Source organism: Amphiprion ocellaris, chromosome 8 (genome assembly GCF_022539595.1).
Source record: "Amphiprion ocellaris isolate individual 3 ecotype Okinawa chromosome 8, ASM2253959v1, whole genome shotgun sequence".
NCBI lineage: Eukaryota > Metazoa > Chordata > Actinopteri > Pomacentridae > Amphiprion > Amphiprion ocellaris.
In genome coordinates this window covers 13,853,142-13,869,939 of record NC_072773.1, presented here as the reverse complement: position 1 = coordinate 13,869,939, position 16,798 = coordinate 13,853,142, and the positions used below count along the sequence as shown (strand labels likewise).

Genomic DNA, 16,798 nt, shown 5'->3' with positions numbered 1-16,798 from the left:
GCAAAAGACAGCAAGGGACAGAGAGAGCTTCTCAGAGCATTTTGCATCTTTACACGACTTTGAATACATAAAATCTGAGCTCCCACAGGCAGAGGCACACAACCCACACTCCCAAATAACTCGCTGCATTCCAGACACATGCGCACACAAGATGACACTTTTTGCATTCACGTGAAACTAGACAACTTTTCCAACCGGAGCACTGCCTTACCAGTCTGTGTTGTGAACATTCAGCGCAAGGAGTGTGTTAGAAAGTCCCATCAGTCATGTTCTCATACAGTTCAATCCAGAGAGATTGGGAGCAGTGAGGACTCTCAAACAACACACACACACACACACACACACACACACATGCAGGCACAGTATGAGTTCCCTCTGTCCAAGTGTTGAGAAAGTGAGGGGCCGCAACAAAAGGCGATGGAGGGAGGGAGAGATTGAGAGAGAGAGAGAGAGAGAGAGAGAGAGAGAGAGAGAGAGAGAGAGAGAGAGAGAGAGAGAGAGAGAGAGAGAGATTAACCCTCTGAGCTGACTGCTGGACTCTCTCTCTCCCTCCCTACACACAGTTGGTTTGCCGTATCACTGACTTCTTGTGTTTTCTCTCAAGTGCCAAGAGGAGGAAGGGAGAGCACTGAGCATGTGTGTGTGTGTGTGTGTGTGTGTGTGTGTGTGCGCGTTCGTGGTCGTGGATGTGTGTATTGTAGGGTGTGTGTGTGTGTGTGTGTGTGTGTGTGTGTGTGTTTTAAGGTAGGAGGGACCGGCTGGCTCAAGTCCAGAGGCAGGCAGCCTGGTAGAAAAAGACAATAGAAGGAAACACTATATCAGGAGGAGGCAAAATACCAGCACAAAAATAATTAACAGACAGTGAAAAACAATGACATCCAGAGTGGAAAACATAGCCTGCAGCCTGCAGCCTGCACCAAACAATGATAGTGGAAGCGGCAAACAGAAAAAAGCTCATTTTTCTTGTTGCCGCCGCAGGATTTAAAAATACCAAATCCAGAAAGATCTAAGGGGGTTGGTGGCAATGAATGTCAAAAATGTGAGTATTATTTTTGTAGATACACTGGATGCAAACATTACAAACTGCATGGCTGCGTCTCTTGAGGGAAAAACACAAACATGCTTGCTTTTTTTTTTTTCAATCTCCCAAAAAGTTTTTTGGAAGTTACCGTCATACACACTTGTGGGCCATCGCAAGCATGTAGACACACATTCCCCACACAATCACTCAGCCATAACTCCCACACGAATCTCACCACCACCCACCCAAACACACACACATTCCCCCGGCTGTAATCATATCTAGTGATAAGGACAGCTTCCCCCAGCGGTTGCTGGCTCTCTGGGCTCCAACCACAGTGACTTACAATGGCCCTGTATTCTGAGGCTGCACTGATTACACACACAAGGAGCTGCATTACACCCTGCTAATTCAATTTCCTCCCCTCTGGGTCGACCTTTGTGTGTGTTTGTGTGTGTCTCTGAGTGCATGTGGAGGAACTGATTAAGCAGTTGTTGAAGAGTACAAGCTGCCTGTACAAAAACTGACTGTGAGGAGAGAGAAAGCTTACAGAGTTGCAGATCGATACCATGTTTGTTTGCGCATTTCTTTATAATTCTGCATTTCAAACAACACACAATGTCCAATGGCTAATTTGTTCTTTCTTAAACACTGACAATCTGCCGCTCACTGTGTCCATAAGCAATTATTTGGTGTAGCAGCATGTTTCAGTTGTGACGGTAGATGTAAAGTCATATTCGGGTTGTTCTCAAAACTTCCAACTAGGTCTCCTACTCCTCACTACGGGAAAATGTTGCTTTTGACCAGTAATTGTACAATACAGCAGAAGAAAACAGGTGAAACTGGAAAAGCCCTCAGAGAGTGCAGTACTCTGCCAAGGCTATTCATTCCTCCACATTGTCAGAAATGCAGCATTTTTTTTTGTAAATGCAGCATTTGTTTATTAGTTATTGATGATCAGAAGTCACGGCAACATAGAATGTGGCCATTTAATATAAATGTACCCACAAACAAAACGACGTTGCGCTGAGCACAGGCATGTGTTATGCATGTGTACATTATGTGCGGATACTGAATTGCGCGACCTAAATATGTAGCGGATGGTGGGAATTGATGGGACCCACAATTTAATCAATTGTTCCTTGTTTTATTTCAAGTCTGCAATGGTCGATTTGTAGTAGGATCGCAATCATGTGACCATCAGCAGGCAGCTGACATAGTGTTCACTTGTTGTCATAGTTACAGTGTCGCCGTGCTGCTATCTTGCAATGATACAGAAATCTTTAACAAATCTGTCGATCCGGATAAGTCGCATCACTGCCAAAATCTAATCACTTGGTCCTTGTGTCATTTCTAACCTTCCCTGAAAATTTCATCCAAATTCGTTAGTCCATTTTTGAGTAATGTTGCGAACAGACAGACAGACAGACAGACAAACAAATCAATGCCAATCAGCACATAACTCTGCCTAGGCTCCGTCTCCTCGGTGGCATAATAAGATGTAAAGAAGAAAAATTTAGGTTTCGATCTTACAGTGGAGAACCCAATAAATTATTACCTGCTAAGAATAGTCATTACTCTATTAATTTACATATTTGAACCAAAATACAGAGTTATACTGAAGTCCAATGCTGTCCCCCTTTTCAGCAAATTAATAATCGTCTTAGAAGTCCCCAGAATGTCTTTCAAATTTTCAGCTCTAAATACCACAAAGCTGGTTCATTTCACAATGAATGTACAACTCGTGTTTTTAGCTCTGTTCTAAGCGTGCAGTTTCAGTGTCTGTTTTAATACAGCTAAGCTCTTCCCCTCCCTCTTCAGGAAGAAGTCTGTGTCTGTGACTGCAGAGCAAAACGGTTGACGACACGGCAGCTCACTGACATGAGTAAGTGTCTCAGTCCAGGACTTTCTGTTGCTTCAGACTTTTTCTATGAGTAATCATTTTACATGAAAATATCACAGCATTCTCAGTACAACTGTTATTTCTAACTTATGTGTATGCTAAGTTTGCGAGACAATGTTGCAGTTACATAATCAGCATTTTAGCGGTGCAGAGTAGCTCCATCATCCGACAACATAAACAGAAAAATATGTAAATAAAAACAGCTTTACTGGGAATTCAGCTGTTTTAAAATGCAGGATATGTGAGCACAGAGACCAGAAGAGAAGCAAACAGCATGTAAACAGGAACAGAGTTAGGAACTGTCCACTTACATGAAGTCAGTAAAGTTCCAACGATGCAGATACACTACCAGTAAAAGTGGAAAAAGACACTGACAGTGACACTGTAAGTTTAAAACTGAGGCAGCTGTTTCTCAACTGTGGTGGCTGTTCTATGTTAATGATAAACAATACAGATGAAAATGTCCATAAAACATCACTATGGTACATTAGAGATTAAACTGCAACGTTGTGTGCACTTTTTTATTCAAAGAAATTATGACATTTAGCTTGGTGTTCAGCTGAAAAAGCTTTCACTGCTGCATGAAAGCAACCTCTCCTGTGACACGTTAAGAACAGATGGTATATAGTAGACATATGAGCTCAAAATGAAAATCAGATTTTTTAAATTACATCGACACTCCTAATTTATAGCTGAATGGTCCAGTTGTAAAAGCACTAAACACTAATTATAAGCAGAACCTCATTTTGGAGGTTTGGAAGTCTCACTGGAAGTTTTTCTTACAAGCTGCAAAGAAAATGATGTGTGATGAGTCAAAATTGCTAAAAGGAGGGTGGGGATGCAAAATACAGAGCTACAATGGTTTTATATCATGAGAATCAGTTGTTGGTCTGACTTTGTCATGAAAAATTCAAATGCTCTTTGGCCTCTTGTGTTCCCCTCCCAAGCTTCTTAAACTAGGGGCAGGGGCAGGGGCCTAAAATAGGTTGCAGGCCAGTTTTTGGCAGGTCCCACCAGAACACAAGCTAGAAATATGTGATCCTGAGTCCCACAGTACGACAGGGATGCAATACTTTAATTAAAAATCCTTGCTTTAATTTGTAGCAAGAGGTCAGATCTTCGGGCTGCTCCTCTGATTCTGTGTAATGCAGCCTGATGCAGTGACTGGCTCGCTGCAGGTTGTTTATCAGACCCGTTCAACACATCTGAGTCTCATTTTGGCCAAATAAAACAATGCTGTGCGTCACTGTCAAATGCATGGCAAACATAAGGAGTGTGTGTGCTTGTGCAAGTGTGAGTGTGTGTTCAAAAATACAAAGAAAGTGTGTGTGCATCCAAAGGCAGAGAATGTGTTTGTCATTAAAATGACTGAATACAAGGGCGAGGTCCCTCTGGAGGGGTGGGTAGCTACATATCTGGAGCATGCACACGCACACACACACACACGCACACACACACACACACAGTGTAGAGCTGCACTTTTAGCTCACGCTACTTTCCAGTTCCTAAAGCTGATGTTGCCTCATGTACCTTTGGCTATGTCACTCCTGGGAATCAAACCAGCAACCCCTCAGACGTCTGTACAACCTCAACAAACCACAGACACATAACTCTTTGTTCTAACCACACGCTCACATAAACCGTCACACACCTTTTCTGTCATTTTCTCTGACTAAACTCCTGTTCACACTCCGTCACTCACACACACACGGAAAGTCGTCTCCAGATGTGGGTGTGATCCTTGTACACAGTGATTAGTGAGTGAGGAGCGCTGCGTTGTGTGTATCAAACCTCCCCTCCTCTGTTTTGGTTACCAACCTCGCCTGCTAAGCTTCACTAATCAGTCCTGCTGTCAGGAGAAGAAACACGAGGCCGAGGCCCGAGCGCCCAAAACTATTGACATGCAGTCAGTCACAGCATTCGCCTCACACCTCAGTATCGCAATCATTGTTTTCCTCCTATTCGTAGTCATAGATGAGCTGCTGTTCATTACACAGGAGAACACAGGGGTCACAAAAATTCTGATCAGATACAGTAAGAATTTTCCACCTAGCAGGTAAAGATATTTGTGAAAACGCCTCTATATGACAGACACCAGTCGGTCATGTAGAGTTGCCAGTGCTGGAGAAAACCGTATTGTTACACACGCTGCTAAAAATGTTCTGGAAAAGAAATTCAATCTGATTTGGCACACTGATGAAAACTGGGACGAGTGAGACAAAATGAGTCGAGGTCAGGGTTTAATTTTGAGAGAAATTTCAAATTTTATTAAATGAGAGCATGCGAAAGCCTCAAGTTCAACATTTCTATCTTTCTGTCTGCTTTCACTTGCAACCCGCTAGTTGTAGAGAACTTGTACAACTTATACAACTAACTTACACAAATAAAAACTTGGGATAAACCATGGATCTTTATGAGAGTAGGACACAGTAAGGGCTGCCTGAGAGCCTAACTTAATGCTGCACTGATCAATATTTTCATAACATTGTGGTGTAACTTCCAGTGATGGACCCCATCCAGGATGAACACTGCGGGGTTCAGTTCGTGAACAAAAATTTCCCCACACTTGTAAAGACCATGTATATCATGGCAGCGTTGAGTTTCCAGTGCCTCTTATAGCTTTATTATAATGGAATCATTAATACCTATGCTCCTTTGTCACAAAAATAATCATGCATTGTGTTTCTTTCATAGATTTAATGTAAATTTTCTGGAAATATGACAAAATCTGCTGGGTCAAAAATAAACCTCCAACAAGACTAGTATTTGGTTAAACGCCCTTTGGTCATTTTCACCTCAACTAGACACTTTTGGTAGCCATCTGCAAGCTTCTGGTTGTATCTGTGATCACTTGTTTTAGCAGAATTGGTAAAGTTAAACTAAATTTGTTGGCTTTCTGACACAGACTTGCTGCTTCATGACAGTCCACAGATTCTTGATGGGGTTTAAGTCAGTCACTTTGGGTAGACTGGTCTAAAACCCTACTTCTGGCCTAATTTAACCATTTCTTTGCCACTTTTGATTTGTCTTAGGGTCACTGTATTGTTAAAACATCCAGCTGTGTCTAAGAACCAACATTCTGGCTAACAGTGACCAATTGTCTCTCATCTGATGGTGATAGTTTGTGTTTTCTTCCTGGTTATGGCAGTGACACAACTGTACCATGCATTTTATACTTACAAACAATGGTCTGCATGGTTGATTTTGGGATCTGTAGCTTTTTTGACTTGTTCAAGTCCATGATTTGCTCATTCGGATCTTCGCTGAGCTCCTCAGACTTTTCCACTGTAGTGTTTGTGGCTGAGTCTAATGAGTGTATCAAATTGGCCCTATATAAATTGGTTTAGAGGAGTCAGTGGCTGTGGTCAATCATAATCACACACAGGAAGTTAAGAGGCAATGCCTCTAAGAAAATTTGATTAACACAGTTTTCTACGTCACCAGCAGATTTGGTCATGTTTTCAGAAGACCTATAATGAATCCATGAAAGAACCAAAATGCACAATTGTTTTTTGTGACAAAGAAGCATGGGTTTCAATGAATAAAAGTTATAGGAGTCACTGGAAATTCAAAACTGCCGTAATACATATGGTCTTTACAAGTGTATGGAAACTTTCATTCCTGAGTGTTGTATCAGACTGCTCATGACTAAAATCATGAAGGAAAACAAATCTGTGTTAGTTGGCAGGGAAATATATAGACAAAGACAAATAAGTCGCTGTGATGATAAAATAAGTCTGGTCAACTGAAATAAATTGGTTAAGGTTAGGATTAGGGTAATACTGCAATAACTGAATGATGTAATAATGTTGGTGACTTTATGCTGCATAAAAGTGAAAGTGACACAAGGAAAGGAAAGGAAAGGAAAGAGGAAGAGGAGCGGGAGGATGAAGGAGGGGATAAGATGGGGTCCAGACCCCTGATCCCAGCAGCTGCTGTTTTGTAGGTCAGCATTACATCAGTAGGTTTATGGAAAAGGCTGAGAATCACTTCTCTACTTGACCTACTTAAAGAATGTTAGTGTTAGATGACATACAATACTCGCTGGCTTCCCAGCACTCACTCACTCACTTCCTACCCAATGCGAAGCAACACACATTGTTTTGTCATCTTGTTTTATTAGCAGTTGCTGAAAGACCGCATAATTTAGGAAGTAAAGCCTTGAAATATTTTTGAATAACTGAAGTCTTGCCTGAAAAATGTTGGCAAGGTGAAGTGTTTTGAATATTGAGCCTTTTTTCATCAGTTTTACGTCCATGTTTATTGTACTAGTATTTTTTAATTCTATAAAGCACTTGCCAACTGGGGTTTTGGAACAATATCTGCACAGTACATGATAGTTGTTAGTAAAGAATGAAATGTAGCGTCTTAGACATCCCGCAGTCATTCATAAAAATAATATTTCACAAGCTTGTTTGTCTTCTTCAGCGAAGTGCTGGCCTAAAAACCGACCCACGCTTCTCACCTTTTACCAAAAGTGTAACAAAGCGTTTGGAACCTCCAGTGTCAGAGTGTACAGCTCTTCAATATCATGGCTGATTTAACATGCCAGCTGTCTTTTTGGAAAGAATTATGGTTTTAACTTCTTATGAAAACCAGTGTCAAACCCAAAGGAGTCAGAACAGCTCGACTTAAAAACTCAAATATGTTGCACAAGAATTTATAGGTCTGTTTGAATTTATAGCATCCATATGTTGGGGGATTTAACGATGAATGGATGGGATGTGGTGAGGACTCTTCGTGTGTGTGTGCGCGTGTGTGTGTGTGTGTGTGTGTGTGTGTGTGTGTGTGTGTGTGTGTGTGTGTGTGTGTGTCGTGCAGAGGTTAAGTGGTGTGGTTCTGGCCTCTCAGGCAGCAGCCTTCCAACACGGGTCACGTCTTTTTCTTCACTGCTAGTGAACCGCATTGGACTCACACACACACTTAGGCACAGCTCTGAACATATAGCACATGTGAGATCATCTGAGATTTTCACGAAGTTAGAGCTGCTGCACTGACAGTAAAAGTTTGACTGACACTGTGAGTTATAAATCATAGCATGTGCCCAAATCCCCCACGGGTGCTGTAACCGTGGCAACGGAGCTGCCATCGTACACTTCTAATGAGGTGTATTCAGCATTTAATTCCAAATGACATCACAAAGAAAGAGCTGTCTCTCAGGAAACCTTGTTGGTTTTCATAATCATGGGTTCAAATGTGCCACATTAAAAGGCCAGCATGACACACTTTGAATTAAAGTAACATTACAGCTTTTGTATCAGTTAGCATAATGGTCTGATGAACATTCTAATAGGAAACAGAAGCAGCCTCCTCACTGGGAGGGCACAACCTGCTTCACCATTCATATTTCAGTGTGTTTAATAGCTTGCTGTTGTGGCCTAACCTGAATCTAAATGAACCCTGGTTTCATCCAAACATTAGTGTGTACATGATGCTGCCAGTGATGTATACAAGCTTCATACAACCGGCGAAGACAGTTCATTCTGTCCAGATCATTAAAACTGTTTAGAACACTCATAGGAGGATAAACCAGAGTCGGAAATTACTGGATCAACATAAAAAATGTTTCTTTCAATATTCTCAGCACAGAAATGACGAATGGGTGTGGAAACATTTTATTTGAAAAAAACAGGAAACTCATAATTCAGCTTTGCCTGTACAAATAAGCAAACAGCATATATCACCATAATGTCAACAATGACCTATTTAGGTCGTCTAACAGCTGACTGATAACTTAATATTTAAAAACATAGTACCACACAGCTGCATATGGACAAACTGAGGTGTGTGTATTTCAAGATGTACTATTTAATAGCATGTGTGAATTTAGTGGTGTGTATGACATGCACATTTGATAGTCCATTGTAGTGACTCGGGACAATAGAACAGCTCTGTGGCGATGGTGACAGCACCTGAGGGGGATTTAAAGAGAGACAGAAAATTATGCAATGACACTTTGAGCCGATCAACAGCTTTCTATTAGTTTTTACCAGCAGGTGAACAATTGTTTTTTTACTCTGCCAAGGAGGCGGCGCCTTGGCAGAGTTCTGTGACGATTGGCGCTGGTCTGTCTGTTAGCAACGTTACTCAAAAACGGACTAACAAATTTGGATGACATTTTCAGGGAAGGTTACAAATGACACAAGGACCAACTGATTAGATTTTGGCAGTGATGCAGCTCACAACCTCTGAGGTGTAAGAGATGAAGACCTGCAGCCTGCAGTCAGTAGATAGTCTTCTCTGTAGATATTTAGAGGGCACTCAACTTATTTTTATGTGTCGTTAATTTACAAGCCAGGAGCGCTACACAGTCTGAGAAACAGACAATCTTTAATAAATCTATGGATCCTGACTATAAGCTGGATCACTGCCAAAATCTACTCAGTTGGTCCTTGTGTCATTTCTGACCTTCCCTGAAAATTTCATCCAAATCCATTAGTCTATTAGAGTAATGTTATACACAGGCAGACAAATAGACGGACAAACGTACGCCGATCGTCACATAACTCTGCTGTTCCTCGGTGGAGTAAAAAAGAGTTTTCTCATTTCAATCTAACTTCAGTTTGGAAACAGATCTTCTTCATCAGATCGTTCACTGTTCAGGACTGATAGGAACCTCTGTCCAAACCACAGCCATCTTTGAGAGATGTAATATCCCTGTTATATATTTGGCTATTATTTGCACACTGCCAACTCTCCACCTGACATGCATGATGGAGCCAGATGCAGCTGATAGATTTGTGATATCCGAATGCAGAACCCCGAGGATGTGGAGATGGAAGGACGGAGGAAGGAGGTGAAGAGGGAACACAATGGATCTGGGAGAAAGGGAAGACGGAGGCTCTCTCAGGGGGAAACAGGAGGGGGATTTTTCTTCCACCTCTCCATCTCCCATCCTCTCATTCACATCTCACCCTCACTCTTTTTGTCCCTCCTGCTTCGTCCAAAATGTAGCTTTTCCTATCTATAACTCAAACACACACACACACACACACACACACACGTATGTAGACAGATGAGGTTTTGTCTGGAGGAGGCTGCAGTGTGAGTAAGAGCAACAGCTGCAGGGATTAGAGACAAGGGAGGGAAAGGGAAGCGGGAGTGTGTGTATTTGTGTGTGGGTGTGTAGGGGCGAGAAGAGTGAAAATGTTGTAAAGCGAGGTGTGTGTGTGTGTGTGTGAGAATTAAAGTGTGTGTGTGTGGAGACGAGCAGACAAGTTACGGGTGAGAAAGACAAATGTGCCGTGTAACAAAAAGAAAGAATAAACCCACCAGCTTGTTTAAAGGTGTTTTCTTGCGTTTTAAAGATTCAAACACGCAGATAATGAGGACAGTTAGCAGCAACACTGCAAACTCTGTACAAAACACAGCTCTACACTAAGCAGCTCTATGTTACTGTCTCAGTGGTGGGCCTGTGGTTTAAAGGCCGTGGGTGGAAGGTGTATGTATGTGCAACAGCATGTACTTTGTTGTTGGAAACACCTGTAATTTCACTCAACCAGGAGTCACTGTAATGGAAGCATCGAGATGCAATCAGCTCTCGTCTGCAGCAGCTCACTTCTCTCTGCCAGATTGTGTTTTCTTTAGTTTGTCAGCAGAACGTCTGAAAAACTTGGGAGGGATTTGGACAGAAAACAGTGGGCTAAAACTCACAGTTAAACATCTGGTTCTGGGAGGTCTGCCAGGAGACAATTATGTGTTTTTAATCATAACAGAGATAACAGCTTGATTAAAATACTGCAGAAAAGAGGTTTACATGCTTAATAAATATGATTGCACAAGTGTTTTTTGCTTGTTTGTTTGTTTGTGTTGGTGCAACTGCAAGCTAGAGGTCTGTTTGCTTAGTTATTTTCTTGAGATGTACTCTCTCCACAAGGACCATTAGGTAGCTTTTCTTGAGCCTTCAGTCATATTGCACAATATTCACTGTCAAACACAGTTTAGCCATCTATTTCATAACAACTGTTGAAACGTTCATTTTTTTCTGAGCCCGCACAACAACTTTTCATCCATGTTAGCCGAAAATCTGAGCATTTATCAGATGCATGATACATTCAGAACCTCCAAGGCAGCTACTAAATGAGCTTTGTGGTGAGACTGTTTCCTCTAGAGCTTTTGGTTGCAACAGGGATAAGAAGTAATCAGAAAAAAGTGCACCTATACACTTCCATGTCTGTAAAATGTCAAAAACAGCTTAAAAAAAAAAAAAAGAAGAAGTTGAAAGGCAAGAATGTTGAAGGAATATCTGTCTGCAAACTGAGTGTGTGTCTATCTGTACCACATCTATCATCCATTTTACACCCTTTGTCCACAGTCAGATGCAGTGGAAGCAGGCTACAAAAGGGCATTCCAGGTATCCTTCTCCAAAGCACCTTTTCCTGCTCCTCTGCCAGGGTGTTCCAAGGCCAGATGAGATATGTAATCCCTACAGTGAATTCTGGTCATCCCTCAGTTGGACATGCCTGGAAAAGCTCAATAGGAAGGCACCAGGAGATATCCTACTCAGATGCCTGAACCACCTTAGCTGACTCCTTTCGAAGCAAAGGACTCCAAGCTCTCTGCAGATGTTTAAGCTCTAAGGTGATCTCCAAGTCTGAGGCCATTGGGTTCCAGCCTCAGACTTGGAGGTGCTGACTCTTATCCCAGCTGCTTCACATGCTGCAAACCACCAAAGTGCATGCTGAAGGTCAAGGCTTTGTGAAGTCAACAGAACCACATCATCCACAAAAAGCAGAGACATGTCTGTGGGGTTCCCAAACTGGACCCCTCCTGACCTTGGTCGTACCTTGAGATCCTGTCCATAAACTATCAGTAACAGGATTAGAGACGAGGGGCAACCCTGGCAGAGTTCAACTACAATGAGAAACATGTTTGACTATGTGTCAATGCAAAGTACCATATGCAAACAAAGCTCTCACTTGGTTGTACAAGGGTTGGTGGCATGTTCCAATGGAACCCCGTACTCCCACAATAACCTCCACAGGATTCCCTAAGGGACAGCGACAAACTCCCATGACACCTTCAGCAACTTCCAAGGATAAAAAGCTTGTCCACTGTTCTACAGCCAGTGTAACCCATCTGACTGTAAATGTCAGATTTAGTCACTGACGACTGTGTTTAATTACAGCAAATTGAATAAAAACATGCAAATGCAATTGACAAACTTCAAATATATTCAATGTATTATTTATTCTACTAATTCTTTATGGGCAAATTATTTTCTTGTAAATCACTAAACTTGACATTCACATACAGCTAGGAGCTGCCATCACAACTGGCTACATGAGGAGTTTGGAGATTCTATAGCTACTGAATTTCTTGCCATTTCGCTGCCAAAAACAAATTAATGACAAATTTCAGAATAAACCAACACAAGGTATCTTAAGGAGGTGGTTCTCCGGGACCAACCAATCAGCTTCACTGTGCCTTGACATCATGTCAAGTGTCTCCAGCAGGTTTTTAGGCTTCCTCTTAGTCACATTTCCAAGACCAATGTTTTCCTGTGTTTTTGTTCACATATTAAATATCTGATTCTGATTCTGATTCTGGGCTGTTGCCTTGCGGCTAGAAGATCCCAGGTGTACATCCCCACCTTCCTGGGATCTTTCTGGATGGAGTTTGCATGTTCTCCCTGTACATTCATGGGTTTTCTCTGGGTCCTCCCACAGTCCAAAAACATGTTCACATTAATTGGTAACTAAATTGTTTGTAGGTGTGAGAGTGATTGTTTGTGTCTATATGTAGCCCTGTGATAGACTGGTAACCTGTCCAGGTGAACCTTCACCCTAAGTCCACTGGGATAGACTCTAGCCCCCCTCGACCTTAATGAGGATTAAGTGGTATATAGACAATGGATGGACTGTCCTATATGTCTACCATGCGCTTCTGAAACAAACAAAAGGACACTCCAGTTTGCTCATCATGAGTAGTACCACTTTGATTGTTGTATTCTCTTGATCCTTGACAATTTTAAGTGTCAGGTGTGTGCATGCAATGCTTTAAGTCTGATTATTTTCAGATTTTCTATGTAAAGACCAGAGTTTCACACAGCAGCTCATCGGGGGGGCATGCTACTGTTTTGTTTTGTTTTGTTTCTTAAGCACATGCCTCCATAGCAGCACATTTCTGTGTGATCATTACTTTAGTGTTGTTTAATTGACTCATGAGATCAACTTGGGTGCCCAGCAGGAGTGTGATCTGAAGGCCAAATGCGGGTCCTGAACTGTGGTTTGACAAAATATAATGTTCTAAAAATACTGGAAAAATTGAGGGTGTTGTTTTAGGAGCATCTGCAGAATGTAAATGTAGTGAAGTCCAGCACCATAAAAGTGTCTGCCCGGAGGTACACTTCAAATAAAGCACAGAGATGAACAACAATGCAACACAAACAAGAGCAAGAGCTCCACCACCGCTCACACGAGCCAGCAAACGGGTGTGGAAAATGTGCAAAAACGCATATATAAAGAGGAAAACCATGAGTGAATGTCTGCAGTTTATTTAGACACAAACACAGAGTTTTCCTGTGTGTTTTTACGTGGAGCTCTGGGACTGTTTAGCCAAAGGAACAGCTCAGGGAGTCGTCAACACAGGAAGTGTTTTATGTAGCTGAAACATTCCATTTTTAACTCTCACACTGGCTAGCTAAAATAAATAACACACTCCGTAACAGACCTGGGAGGTGACAGGCCGGAGTGTGTGTATTTAAAGCCTGTTGTGCACGTTTGCGTATGCCTGCATGAGTTTGTGTGTGCGTGTGTGCGTGTGTGTGTGTGTGCGCGTGTGTGTGTGTGTGTGTGTGTGTGTGTGTGTGTGTGTGTGTGTGTGTGTGTGTGTGTGTGTGTGTGACAGAGCATACCAGCCTTCCCCTCATGCACTGCAGAGCCCGTTGAGTCTCGTGAAGTCATTTCCTCTTAGATGGGACCTTGACTCTTAGACTGCACACACAAAATTACAGTCCTCTAGACCAGGACACTGTGAAACCAATGGGAGACCAATATAGACTGGATAGAAGCCAAAATCAAGTCTGTGTCTGGTCTGTGTTGTCCCCTCTGAAAATCATAAATATGATGCCGTTACATCAATAATAAACTGAATATAGAATTGATTGGCGCAACATTGTTTGTCTGAGAGGCTTTGATCTGGCTTAGTCCTTAAGTTTTTCCATGAACATTAAAAGAAAAATCAGAAGTGATAAGATTTCTGAGAGTGAAAAAAGAGTGAAAAGTCATACCCTGTCATTCCCAGCAGTGACACTTCTATCACAACATGTTCAATGTTCAGATAAGATGGCCCAGTGGAATTTAAAGGTCCCATATCACACTGCTTTTTTTATCATGACTCCGCTGAGGAACGCGGCAGAGTTATGTGGCAATCACTCTGTCTGTCTGTCTGTCTGTCTGTCTGTCTGTCTGTTAGCAACATAACACAAAAAGGGACTCATAGATTTGGATGAAATGTTCAGGGAAGGTCAGAAATAACACATGGACCAAGTGATTAGATTTTGGCAGTATACTTGTTAATACATGTAATACATGTTTAGTTCCTCTGTAATATCAGGCATTTTGACTTGTTGCAATGAGAACATAAGTTTTAATAATGACGTCAGCAATGAATCCCAGAAAGTCACGGAAGTGCATGAACCAGGATTAATGTCAAACTTTCAGTACACATTACCACAGTGTCCACTTTTTCAGTATTATACTGCTCAACCGCTCAGTTCACATACTTTTTTGTCTTGTCTGGCCTTCAGTGCTGTGATTTGGTGCACTGAATTTGAATATTAAAATAAACAAATATCATACAGTGTTCGTATTTAAAGTATTATAGAATGGCATTTAGACACACACTAATCGGTAAATCAACAGTCATTTATTACTCAAAGTGTGTTTGTGAGCAGTACTGTGTCCACACTCCATGTGTTTTGAGTCTATGTTCTCTTAGTTTCTGTTTCCAATCACTGCTGCAGCCTTCACACAACCATTCTGTATATCAAACAGAATCCAAACCATGTTTTGAATATGAATTTCTCCTGCAAACAGTTGTGAATGCACTATGCAGCCCCGTCTTTCAAGAGTTTTGTGTACTCTGACAGGAGTGCTACTATGCAGCATAAAACATGCTATATGTCTATTTTTGTGTCTGTGCAGGTTCTTATTTTAGTCACAATGACAGCAGCCTGTCCCTGGTTCGCATCCCGGCTTTCCCGGGATCTTTCTGCATGGAGTTTGCATGTTCTCCCTGTGCATGCGTGGGTTTTCTCCGGGTACTCCGGCTTCCTCCCACAGTCCAAAAATATGCTGAGGTTAATTGATTACTCTAAATTGCCCGTAGGTGTGAATGTGTGAGTGCTTGTTTGTCTTTGTATGTAGCCCTGTGACAGACTGGCGACCTGTCTAGGGTGTCCCCTGCCTTCGCCCGAGTCAGCTGGGATAGGCTCCAGCCCCCCCCGCGACCCTAGTGAGGATTAAGCGGTGTATAGATAATGGATGGATGGATGGACAGCAGCCTGCTGAGTCCCAACCACACCCAAGTGACCAACTCAGTGATGAAAGCTGTGGTCACTGCTTTTGGGCAAATTACTATAGAAAAGTGTCATCAGCTCATGATTGATACAATATATTACCTGGTTTAAGTATCTTTGGAAAGAGCGATACTAGCTGTTTGTTTTTTTTTTTTTGCATCTTAAAGGTTACTTTATGTTCCTGGGGTTTTCACATTTAAACTGAAGTTTGCACTGCATCACACTTCTTCTTTAGTTCACCACATATTTCTGCTCTGCATCATACTAGTATCTGCTGATTCCAACAGAACAACAGCTGCTAACCACAGACATCCCCTTTTAGTTTCCAACTAAAGTTGTTCACATTACTCACGAATATAGCAGAGGCAGGATGAACTGGGAAATGATCACATCAGTATTATTGCTAGTGAACACAACTAAACATAACTGTTTGACCTTCAAATTTTACATTTAACTATTACAGTAAAGAATGGACACTGCTGCATGCAGAATTTAGAAATGTTCATCCCCAAGAGGTAAAATGTCAAAATACAATTCCATTAAGTTAGAGGACAATAATGGTCAAAATTAAAGCAGAAGAAGATGAGATGAATTGATGAGTCAAATTTATGAAGTGTTGGATGTGATATTTTTCATATCTTGAAAGCAGCTTTTCATTAGACCCTACAGTTAATGTCTAGTAACCACTTTTTCACTTTAAATCCTCAGTGTGTGACAGACTTTTTTCTTCGGGAAACTGCAACAGACATGATCAGATTGATTTAACAGGCTGAGTAATACACCATGTAACTTATACAATACATTGATTTTACAAATGCGAGCAGTGCCCATTTAAAATCCAAATTATCAAAACGTATAAAAGACATATTTTTGGATATATTGGTTAAAATAAAAGCTCCAAAAATGAGTCCTCATGTGCATACGATCAGAACATCTTCTGTCTTGTAGCTGACTGATAGGAACAATTTAATTTTCTGGGCTGCCAAAGAAGGCTGCGGAGTTATGTGCCAATCAGCGTATGTTTGTCCTTCTGTCTGTTTGTCTGTTCGCAACATTACTCAAAAATGGAATAACGAATTTGGATGAAATTCTCAGGGAAGGTCAGAAATATCACAAGGACCAAGTGATTAGATTTAGGCAGTGATGTGGCTTATAGCCTCGATCTACGGATTTGTTAAAGATTTCTGTATCATTGCAAAACAGCAGCACGGCATCACAATAACTATGACAACAAGTGAACACTACCTCAGCTGCCTGCTGACGATCACATGACTGCGATCCTGCTATAAATCAACTGCTGCAGACTTATCAGGACTTATCCGTCAGAAATGATGTAACGACTGAGCAGCCTTGT

The 16,798-nt window shown here is 41.6% G+C and overlaps 2 protein-coding genes across 2 annotated transcripts in view; one reads left to right on the top strand and one right to left on the bottom strand.

Moving 5' to 3' along the window:
• Window positions 1-392, bottom strand: part of hdac7a (histone deacetylase 7a) — a 77,417-nt gene extending 77,025 nt beyond the window's left edge. Inside the window, exon 1 of the mRNA XM_055013051.1 lies at window positions 212-392. Coding sequence (XP_054869026.1) covers window positions 212-230 — 19 coding nt within the window. The 5' untranslated portion in view covers window positions 231-392. The remainder of the gene's footprint in view (window positions 1-211) is intronic.
• A 1,296-nt stretch (window positions 393-1,688) lies between these two features.
• LOC111574438 (E3 ubiquitin-protein ligase Itchy-like) overlaps window positions 1,689-16,798 on the top strand; it is a 218,840-nt gene continuing 203,730 nt past the window's right edge. The window contains exon 1 of the mRNA XM_055012997.1: window positions 1,689-1,694. The gene's annotated coding sequence lies outside the window, so the exon portion shown is untranslated. The remainder of the gene's footprint in view (window positions 1,695-16,798) is intronic.